This window comes from Amyelois transitella, chromosome 6 (assembly GCF_032362555.1).
Source record: "Amyelois transitella isolate CPQ chromosome 6, ilAmyTran1.1, whole genome shotgun sequence".
NCBI lineage: Eukaryota > Metazoa > Arthropoda > Insecta > Lepidoptera > Pyralidae > Amyelois > Amyelois transitella.
The window spans coordinates 3,495,443-3,507,068 of NC_083509.1; the positions used below are offsets into that span (position 1 = coordinate 3,495,443).

An 11,626-nucleotide genomic window follows, 5' to 3' on the forward strand; every position below is an offset into this window, starting at 1 on the left:
ATAGAAATTTTCGATTCTCTTTGCTAAAATCTGCAACCATCCTTTTAAAAGTCCCTAAAGGTTTCTGGGAAGAGCTCTCGTATATAACATACTCGTAAATTTAACTTACTTACGTCCACATAATGTACTACTGAATAAATCAAATTATACAAGTATAAATAATGGAAAAGATTTTAAATCCTGCGGTTTTTAGACACTTTATAAGATGAAAAGGAACAACTTTGTTTTTTTAACAGTCTTCAAAAAGAAGGAGGTTCTCAATTCGTCCGTATTTTTGATCTTCACTACGAGACCAACATGGAAGCTTGTAGTCAATAAATATGGCTATTCCCCTATTCGATTTTTACGACATCCAAGAGAAAAATATTGAGTGGTCCTATTCTAAAGTATCTGGAACCACACGGCATAAATAATTTCAGACAGAATAATCGAACAATCCAGACGTCTCCGTCACTTGTAATAACCGCAGTTTGCATAGACATCAAACTCTCCATAATGCAGAGCCATTTGCAAGCCCATTCATGGGATATCTGCGGATTGGCGTGTTGAGCCATTGTTCTACTGCTATGAACGTATCTTGATTAGCTACATGAGTTAATCTCTGAACAGGGTACGTTCTTTATTTTTATGTTTTGTGATTCATGGTACAAATTAAAAGGAATTTCCATTCATGTACAATGGATATAGTAAAAGGGAACTATTTATTATTTTCTCTCTTATCTTGGTGCCGTTCAATGCGATGTCATTTTTCCTGATAAGAGCACCAGTTAACTTTCAAATAATATTACTAACTTAAAAGAGAATCATCGGCCGTTATAGGATTTGCACCTGTGCTTTACAATTTTTATCGATCTTTTTGCTTTACGATTTTCTGACGATTTATGAGTAAAACTTCGTATAAACTAGTATTTACTTTAATTTGGCGTTAAGTTACCAAACTCGCTAAGATTCTTATACACGGGTAGTTTGAAGTAACGCAATCTCAGTGGGAAAGTAAAACGCCCGCGGACATCGGCTGTGATCGATTTTCAGCGATTGTTTGTTCACTTGAGAATCGATTACGTGTCCGTAGAACGCTTACTTTTTCACGACACCCAATTCTCTTCGTATTCGACTACACTTGACTCTTTTTTTTAGACTTATCATTTTTTTAATAAAACTAACTACAATTTTGGTGAGAGTTAGTTTTTGTATCATCGTATTACCTGGTTCGGGGCTCCGGGTCAGTATAATATAATAAAAAAATAATAATTTCAAATATTCTGTATTTAAAACCGACAAGGGCTAATAGATCATTATGTAAAAGATTTTTCCTGTAGAGCTCCTCCTAATGTGTCTGGCTAGTTTTAAATTACACATTTAGTTATCTGACTTTAAACCATGACGACTTTAAACCACGAAGGTTCTGAAATGTGGTCGCAGACCGTAGATGCCCAAATCCCAGAACCCAATCGGGACAAATAAAATCACCAGAAGATGATGATGAATGTTTAAATTATACGTTGAGTGATACTCTTAATCAAAGAAAATGAAGTTCAATGCATTCCATTTTCATTCGAGCTAAGAAGTAAGAAAATTGTGTTGTCGAGAACAACGTAACTTATATAAATTAGTTTAAGACGTCATAGCCCATCATAAACTTAGATAGATAGATAATTCATTAATTTGAATTGCTAGTTTAGCATAAATATTAATACTAGCTTTTGCCCGGGGCTCTTGTGAAAAGTACCCTATACCCCTCTCCGTACTGGACTCCATATTGTATAAAAATACTTAATCAGAAGAAAGTATTAATAATGGTTTTATTTGGATAAACTGATAAACGAATAAACTTTCACATCTATAATATTAGTATGGATCTGGATACTGAATTATAATATATTTTAGAGCAAGGTAACACACACGGGTGAGCATCATGCTCAATATTTTGCCTAAGTTTCTTTGATAGTGGACCTAGTGTTTAATATGCCATAACAGAAATATGCCCTAATATTACGGTCAATTTATAATTTCGTCATGAAAATATATATGTTTTCTGTGCGCCTTCGATAACTTTTTTGCTATCGCTATCTGAATAATTCCATCATACGACCATTCAATTAAACATCGCCTTTCAGGCTTTTTAAGTATGTTGTTTCGATAAGGGATAAAATAAATGGATACCTTGCTATAAATTATATATAACAGCGACGTCTGCGACAGGCATTACGCTCCAGGGATGCGTTGCTATTTGGAACAAATGTTCAGCCATCAGTTGAAATTAATTTGCAGCCCGTGTCCCGCAAACAGAGCTGCACTGCAATTTCATTTGGCAACTGCGGTCGAAGCTGCCGAAATCAATTACTCGACCTACAACGTGTAAGATGGTTACAAACATAGTAATCGAAGTAACGTAAGAATTAACGTATTTGTGCGTTAAACACAGGGGGCACAGATTTGAATCCTACCGCGTTAATAAAATAATTCTCATCTGAATAACGTACATTTTAGTTTGAATCCCTTAGGTATTCTGGATGTGTAACTATCAAGCAGCCATCGGTTGTGTTCCACTATAAAGATTGCGAAAGCTGATTTATCCAATACAATCTTATTTTACTTATCAAATCCGTGATCAAAGGCACACTTCGTTGCTTATTTAAACTATGCGAATTATTTGTTGTCATCTTGCATCTCGCACGCATTGTTCTGCGTAGGTGTAAAACTGCCAAACAAAACTTTGTGTTCCAAAAAAATAAATAATTATTCCACAAGAGAGAAGTTCTGAAGAACATCTAGATTTTCATACAAGGTCAAAATGTTAAATTAGAGTTACAATATATAAAGAAACAATTTCTTTGTGATTTGTACGCAAATTATGGCTGCTTATATTTTATACTGAGTTTTATATCGGTATTTTATCTTTCAATACAAAAAAATATTCATAGAAACATTTCGTTCACATAATAAATTTAAATTGTGTCTGGTTACATTCGGTGAAAATAAATAATAAAACCCGAGTTTTGTTTATTACTGTGGTTCAAATGTGTACAACCGCTAGACGCGTTTCAATCACAAACAGATTTTTTATTACACATTTTTTGCATAATTTGATTTCGTGTTTATTTACTCACGTCTCCACACTGATCAAAGGGATGATCAAACCCGGTATTTGTATGTCAGATATCGACTCTTGGAAGATTAACTTTCTACACCACTGATCTGGTATAGCTTTATGTATACACGTGTTTTGGAAGGGCGATGAATAGAAATTATGTGCAATTTAACACTGGGCGATATAATATTAAAACACCTGGGTAAATTTCTGTTTGATGCTATAAAAGTAAACGTGAATTTTGGCTTACATGTACTTGATATATTTTAAGTTGAAGATTTGTAATTTATAAGAGAAAATTTTGTCACAATCCCTGCTACCAGCATAAAAAGACTTACTTATTCTAATGAAGTAAAATCTGTGGAAAATTTGTCCAAATTCTAATAACACTTTTTGTGGAATATAAACAAGTAGGCAAAATGCTTACTTAGCCTTATTTTTGTTATTCGACGTGTCGCAAAACCATTTTAACACTCAGAAACTACTCAACCCGACTTTCAGATATCAATTCCGTTAAAAGCATTTTAGTAGATGCCTAACAGGGCTAAGTGGCAAGTTGTACTACTTTTATTTGTTCCGAATTTCTCACCCCATGGCCGCTTCGACTGTAAGAGACTTGAGCACCCTTTAACGTGAAAATACCTATGTTATCAAAAATATGATATGATAAGAGAGAGAGAGAGAGAGATTAATAAGAAATAATAGGCACATTAAAGCAGCTTTCAATTACGGTGAGGGAAAACATCGTAAAGAAACCAGCACATTAAGGCAACTGGGTGGTGTAACCATAAACCAATACGGGGTTTAGGTTCCCGTGCAATGTTCAGATGGGAGTCTGACTCACTCAGTGGTCACAGGTTCCTGGTTGATATTCTTATTTCATTTGTTTCAGGTGTACAGATAGCATATTTTGCAATAATAGGGACGCAGATGTTCATGATCGTCCTCAGTATATTCTTATTCTATGGAATTTATAAAGTAAGTATTTGTAATCTAGTCACCAGGATTCAAACCTAAATTTTAGCAAACACTTTTGTGTTTTTACTATCAATGTCCAATTAGGAGATACATTTCAATTCTTCCCGTTGTAAGAAGTGATCCTTAGTTATTAAAATAGATTTGATTTATTATCGAAAAAGGATACAAGGTATCTCTTAACGACTTCACGCAAATCTACCACCGCTTCAAAAGCACATGTAACAAGTAGCGGCTTAAAATACCTCATAACTAACGAAATGTATGAAGTATTTCTTTTAAAATGCTTTAAAATATAAGGTTTTTAAATTGCTGCTGGTAAATTGTAGACAACGATCGTAGTAACACCGTTTAATTGGGAATCCTTACTTCAAAAGAGCTGCAAATTGAAAGCAATTCAAGCTGCCTGACGGTGAATGCAATTTACGAGTTTCCAACAGTGAAACTGACCTTTTTATATCTACCCGAGATATATGCCGATTCCCAAGAGTTTCGAGGGCGGGTACGAGATTTTCTATGGGAAATTTCTCATCATTAGCCTTTTTTTCCTTCGTCAATTGAACAGATAATTATTCGCAACTACTTATAAGATCCGTAAACATAAGGAGACATAAACGTAAGGATCCATCTTCATAAAAATTTGTTCCCTTTCTTAGTACATAACAACTTGATTGTTATTCGTGTTATTATTTATAATCATGTTTTTGCAGGAAAATATCGCATTCCTAGTGCCTTGGGTGGTAGGGTGCATGACTTTCATGGCCCTCGAGGCTATGGCCATGGTATACTCCAACATACTTAGAGATCACATTAATAAGGTAAGATTCCTTTAATTTATTACTAAATAAAATTTTGTGGTATTTTATAAATGTTATGTCGATGATTATGGTACAACATTTTGTTGTCTAACTAAGTATATCCAAAGCAATGCCAATTCTCTATTAGTGCCGAAAAAATTGCTAAACCGATCTTTGTTTATATGATCTCTCCTAAAAAGTTACATTTGTTTATTATTTTACTAGGCTTTGCGTACATTATTGCTAAACGTAAATCCCATGAGTATAGTAGTTTTTTTTCTGCATATGTTTTCGATACTCTTAATTTTGTGTGTGACTGAATTATGTTTGGCTAAGATTAAGTGTGAAGACGAGACAAAACCACGCTCTCATATTAAACGTATACGTATATATCACATATATACGTATACGTGACTTTTATTTTTACTAAAGGATTTATAGAATGACTGTGATCACTGGACTATTCAATTGGGACCAATTGGATTAGTTTCGTGACTTTCCATCCCAACGATTCGACCGGCCCATAAAAATCATAGCAATAATCAAATTATCATGTTGATACATATATTTATACTATTTGTTTTATGTGTTTGGACTATTAAGACATTTCTTCTTCTTTTATTTGAAACTTTATTGAACTGTTGTGTACCTTTAACACAAAAAAGTCTACCCCACATATACAGTTTAAAATTCATATGCCTAAATAATAATACTTATTAACTAAATTTATGTTTAAAACCCAATCATCTGATTTGTTTCACATATATTAACAAATTCCAACTTTATATTCACATCAATGGCACACGTATTTAAAATATTCGATTTGTAAGTAAAATTCTCGCAGCCATGTTGGCTACGGAAAATATTTACAATCTCAAAATATTTGAATCGAGTTCGAAATTTAAATCACATTTTTATTTCAGCGCTCGCAAGTGATTGTTTTTTTTTCATTGAAAACGGGTTCCCTGAAGGTTCTATGTAAATCACAGCAAAGAAATTATACAAACAGCAAACATGATTAAAAATATATGAGAAAAGTAAACTTACAAAGTTCTGAAACTAATTTTTTAGACGTCTGAAGAATAAGATAAAATATTTAAAAAAATTGAAATTATATATTTATGGCTTCATGTAAATCTAGTGTTTTACAGATAAGGGACCTAGTGTTTAACAGTTTGATTGGAAGTTTAAAAACATCTAATGACTCCACGTTTTTAAGTCAGGGAAAATTAATAGGCTTCCAAAAAAATTATCGAAATTATCATAAACAAATAACTATTTTCGATACTGACGTACATTAAACAAAACGTGAGCTTAGAAAACCAGAGTTTTGCAGGCGATTTAAAAATGCGTCCCGAATTAGATTTACAATGACGCCATACAAAACATGCAGGGCCAAACAACACCACAGGGTCCAATCAACAACACGTAGTGGCTAAATGAGCGAACAAAGGGTTGAGTGGGGAGCCAATTTGTCGATTACAATTCATTGTCCAAGTTTAGTAGTTTAACGGCATTGTTTGAAGTGGAAAAATACTGTCATTAGAGAGTACAAGATTTAACGTATTTTTTTTACGCGGGCAGAGTTGCTGGCGTACCATAGTTTTTTAAAAGAGTATACTGACTATTTCACTGTATACCAACGTTATGGACAAACAACTCGGTCTGGAGATTTGAATTGGCATATTTTGTTACATGGTTTAAAATGTAAGACTTTTAAAAATATAATTATAAGTTTAAAATCACTTAAAATCGATTATATAGAATATGTAGAAATCAGTTTCTTATCCCTGAAAGATACAAAAAATATTTATTGGAAATTTTTCGGTTTTTGCATTTGATAAAAAAGAAGTCGGTGTGTACCTACTTAAATTTTAAATCAAAGTAGAAGATAAACTATCAACATGAATTATCTCATGAAGCTATAACGTTGTACTCTGCGCCATACAATATTCTAATTAGATAGCCGCAAAAGTTTTGGGTTTTACGCAACTTTCGACAATGTTTCCCAAATCCAATTAGCCAGAAGCAACTTTGGATAACACGGAAAACATTGTTATATTGTAATAGCAATCAATTCTTTAAGAGCACATGTTTTTGTCACACATGCTTTTTAGGGTTCCGTTGCCAAATTGCAAACACGGGTCCTTATAATATCGTCATGTCCGTATAAATGTCACAGTAATTTTATTATTATATTGGTTTTCATAAAGTATGTTTGGTATAAGGTATTCTATGATCTACAGTACTATGCAGTATTATTTAACAAAATAAAATTATTAAGACTACATTACGTACGTACATAATATAACCAAGGGTATTTTTGAGTTTTCTGTTAAGAGTTTCAATGAGATGCTCCATTCTTTCTTAGACAAAAAGGATTTTTAATATTTTACCGCTACTTATCTAAAGTTAAAATTATATTTCCTTGTAATAGTTCTGCACTAGTAATAAACACGTACATATTGTCACGTCTATATCCCTTGCGGGTTATACGAAGTCTTGAAAAGATTGAAAGGCCATGTTCAGCTGTATAGTTAGCAATAAATATAATTTGACAAAATAACATTCCGGCCTGTGGCGTAGATAACAAGCATGAATATGTATACATCAAGGGCTATTTTCCAACAAATATAACCGGGAAACAATACGGCACTGAGCTCATGAAAGGCACACAAGGCCGGGGTCTTTGATATAAAAGATTAAATAAAACGAAATTTCCCACAGCCGCTTATCTCGCGAATGTGGCTCAAAATATACGTGATGGAAAAACCTTTTCTATTCTCGTATGGTATTTCACTGATTGAACGGGTATTGCAAACGATACGAACTCACTTTGACTTTTGACTGCAATAATGTTAATTTTTTTTATACGACTTCGCGATCCTGTGATAATGTATGGGATTTCGGTCTTAACTAAAAGGAATATTTAAAATACAATATGTTTATTACGATCCCGTTACACGATTTAACACGAAATAATTCATTCTTTATGCATTATTAACAACATCTATAAATAAATGAATAACCTTACAAAGGCAACAATGGGCAACTCGGCTTACTCCATACCGAAATAGAATATTAAAATAGTAAACAAAGGAACTGAAAACATGATATTGAAGTAAAAATGTCGGAGTCAGTGTTTTTTGAATCCGTTGTTTTTAGTGCTGAGTTTGGTGGGGATACTTACTTACATCACACCTATATCCTTTACGAGGAAGACAGAGCCAATAGTCTTGAAAAGTGGGCATATGATATCGTGAAATACTATGATCCTCTATTTTCTCAAAGAGACCCTTATTAGTTGCTGTATTGCCAACTTAGTGCTTTCGGCGCTGAATATGGTCTATCTAGGGCTTTTTTGCCCACCAAGTCAGCGCCTATGTTCAGTCGGTTTTAATTAAAAAGTACTTTTAAGCAAGGATTTTGTGTTAAGTAATCGAAATTATCAAACATCTTTATCGCTTGCTTTTGCCAATTTTTGCCAATCCATAGGTTTTTAGGATCGCAGCGTCTTTTTGTCGTACACAGTTGGCACATTGATTGATTGTTCCAACCTCGAGGGTCTGCTGAAGCAGCATGAACTTTTGCAGTGTAAAAAGATTTGAAAAAACTTTTTAACTGAGTTCAGATATTTGTAGGTAAACAACTAAGAGTCAAGTCGTTTCCTGTTTAAGTTTTGACTTTTAACTTTTCTTCCTGACATCATCTTGCATTGGGAACTGCGAGTTTTTGACACGACAAATAACTGTCGTTAATTTCAAAACTAGCATTCATTTAGGTTTGAGATGCACGGTGATATGTCAACCACTCAGTCCGTTTTTAATAACGTTAGCTAAATTATCCCATTTCTAAATATCATCGCAATTCAAAGTTAAACATTGCAATATCTTTCAATGATCCTTTCTAAGTTATGCATTGTTATAATTTAGACAAACCCCGCGTACCAGAATTCAGCGGTGCTGGCTAATTTAGTAGCCCAGTAAACAAAGGACAAATTACGTTTGTTTGCTTTTAACAAGCCGTTTGCATAGCGCCCTCCGAATGCTAGACCGCGGGCAGGGTCGGCAAGTCGCCTCGGCCCAATTCAATTACTCGCTCTGATTAATTACATTCGACTTTGCTAGCGAGACGAATTTTACTAGGTTTATTTATATAAAGGTATGAAAAACTACCCAGATTCTGCCAATTTCGGGAAATCCCCTCTAAGTGCACCCCTAGATAACGTAGGGAACCTAGATGCTAAATTTCAAATTAGACCCAGTCAGTCAATCAGTCAGTAAGTATCCTCTTTTATGTATTTAGATTTAAAAGTTCGCGATACATAGACAAAAATATATAAAATGGAATACGTTGTAGGCTGAACAACTTGCTCCCTGAATACAATTAATTAACAATTTATTTACATTTCGATTCTGTTTATTTCCAGTTGTTTATGAAAGTGAAATTTTGCGTGGCCTATTAGATCAAAATAATGTTGAGGTCAACCTTATTACGAGAATTGATGTTATTGTCATAATTACAACCTTAGTCAGGGTGTGGCCTCGTGAGCGAAAGGAACGTTGTTAATTAAAATTGTATGTGTATCTACCACCGAAATGTTTCTGATATTTTCTCGAATTTTCCCAGAGAGATCAAAGGTCATATTTATAATTTAGCAGGCCGTGTTTTGTTATCTAATAACAGTCGCGACCTTTTCAAAAACTATATATTTCAGAAAGAAATTTTGTTGGTAATAAATTTAATATTACCGTTGTAACTGACACATCCATTATAAAAGAAGTCATTTCTTGAAGTTTTACTTTTATTGGAATAAAAATTAAAGAGAAATAAATTGTAATATTGCTTGCAGATTTTTGTGTTATGGTATTCCGCCGCATCTTGTCACTTGCCATGAAATATGTCATCATTTCAATGTCCTATGTTCTCTGCCTTTTGGATGTAGATATACTTTTACTAGCTTAGGAATACAGGATGTAATGGATTATTAATTTTTGTCATTTGCAATACATTTAGTCGATCTCTCTGTTGAAAAATACATAATCTATATCAGATAGGAGTTGTTTCGTGTAAAAAATCTGATTCACACAATCTAGGATCATAGTCGCAAAGGAGAACCTGGGGCCCTTCTCTAGGAAGGTCAGGATGAAACCACGACTAACGCCAAGAGAAAAAAAAAACAAAATCTAGGTTATTTACCAAAATTTTGTAGCGTTTAAATATTTTTAGGCAGTTTCTGATAAAAATGTTTCAACGAGTAAACAGAATGTTAACGTCAGCAGACGACACAACAGTTTAACAAGATTACGTGCCTCAACATTCCATTTTTGTTTCAGCAATTCGACGCCATGTGTAAGGCGGAGATATCTTTTTTAATACCAAGGATATTTTTGAATGTAAGTAGAATTATTATAGAAAACTAACTTCAGTAAAATTGAACGTTTGATTCTTTAGATACCTACTAAAATAAAGGTTCATTTATTAAATAATTTGTTGCCATGAGAAGAAAATGCAAAACTAAATATTTGTTGTTATAATGAGTTAATTCAATGGTAGCTAAATTTTATTTAAGGAATGCAATTTCTAACAAAAAGACCTATCAAGATTGTTTCCCTTGGTTTCTATCATTAATTCTCAGTTTGTGTTCCTAAAGAAATTGACTATATATGTAGGTCTTACTGTCGAGGTTTTCGTAAAGCTCGAGAAATGAGACCTAATTCATTTCTTGTAAAACTGATAGGCCCAAAAAGTTCGAGTGAAGACCAACCGGAAAGCGCAACGTACGTTCTCACACGAGATAATGCGACGACCTGGTAAAGTCCGCGGGGATACAGGTTTTTTCAAACAAAGCGAGGTGGAAATCATTGAGGGAGACGATGAACACTTTATGACGTGATTGTGACCTCACTAATTAACGATGTTTGTCACCAGTGTTTATGCATATGGTGCGTGCTGCGCCTCTACCACCTCCTCCGCGCCGGAGTGACGTGGAAAGGCGCGGCGGCCATCGAGCTGTGACTAATGCCACCCGCCCAGCTGCCAAACTCCAGAGAAGATTCCAGAAACGCGCCCTGCGAGTCCTCCTTGTTGCTAGGCAACGCGGAGAGCGACACTGACGCGAGTCTGCACTCCCTCTGACGTCACACGAAGTATTTATGTGTCATGTTGCTTGCCTCGAGAGTTTACTTGCAAGTACAAAATGGACTTGTCCGGTTGCATTCGTTTATGTTGCAGTGTTTAGAATGGTTCTTACAGAGCACCTCTTCCCTGAAAACTGATCATAAAAGTGAAGTCACATATGGCTGTGCTGCGCGCACCGCAGGCGCTTATCAAATTATATTGTATGGTTCTATGTATCCCTGCGCACACGCCCGCGCCTCCGTCGCCACAGGACCGGATCAAATGCGACCAGTGCGGCGAATGCGGTGCGGCCATGTCTGTCTTTTTAATATAATTTTCAATATAATTGAAGGTATATAGGTAAAAGCATAACTCAAACATTATAAAGCGATAGAAATTTAGTTCGTCGTGTTGACTTGCTAAGTAATTGTTTTTGTTTTGGATGCAACTAATAAGCCATGAAGAAGCCTGGTTAAGACAAAATAACTTTTGAAATTTCTACAGAAACTTTTGTTTTTGAAATTGAAGTGTTGATTTTTTATTTAAATGAAATGTTTCAGTTTGCATAATAGTATCGTTCACGTCATAGTTTGCACGCAAAGTCGAGGCTCGCCCTTGTCATGTGACATTGCCCGTAATAATG

At 34.5% G+C, this 11,626-nt stretch overlaps 1 protein-coding gene across 1 annotated transcript in view; it reads left to right on the top strand.

Annotated features, from left to right (window-relative positions):
• Positions 1–11,283, top strand: part of LOC106139223 (uncharacterized) — a 30,789-nt gene extending 19,506 nt beyond the window's left edge. Inside the window, exons 4-7 of the mRNA XM_013340618.2 lie at positions 3,984–4,069; positions 4,777–4,884; positions 10,200–10,259; positions 10,795–11,283. Coding sequence (XP_013196072.1) covers positions 3,984–4,069; positions 4,777–4,884; positions 10,200–10,259; positions 10,795–10,881 — 341 coding nt within the window. The 3' untranslated portion in view covers positions 10,882–11,283. The remainder of the gene's footprint in view (positions 1–3,983; positions 4,070–4,776; positions 4,885–10,199; positions 10,260–10,794) is intronic.
• The last annotated feature ends 343 nt before the right edge of the window (positions 11,284–11,626 follow it).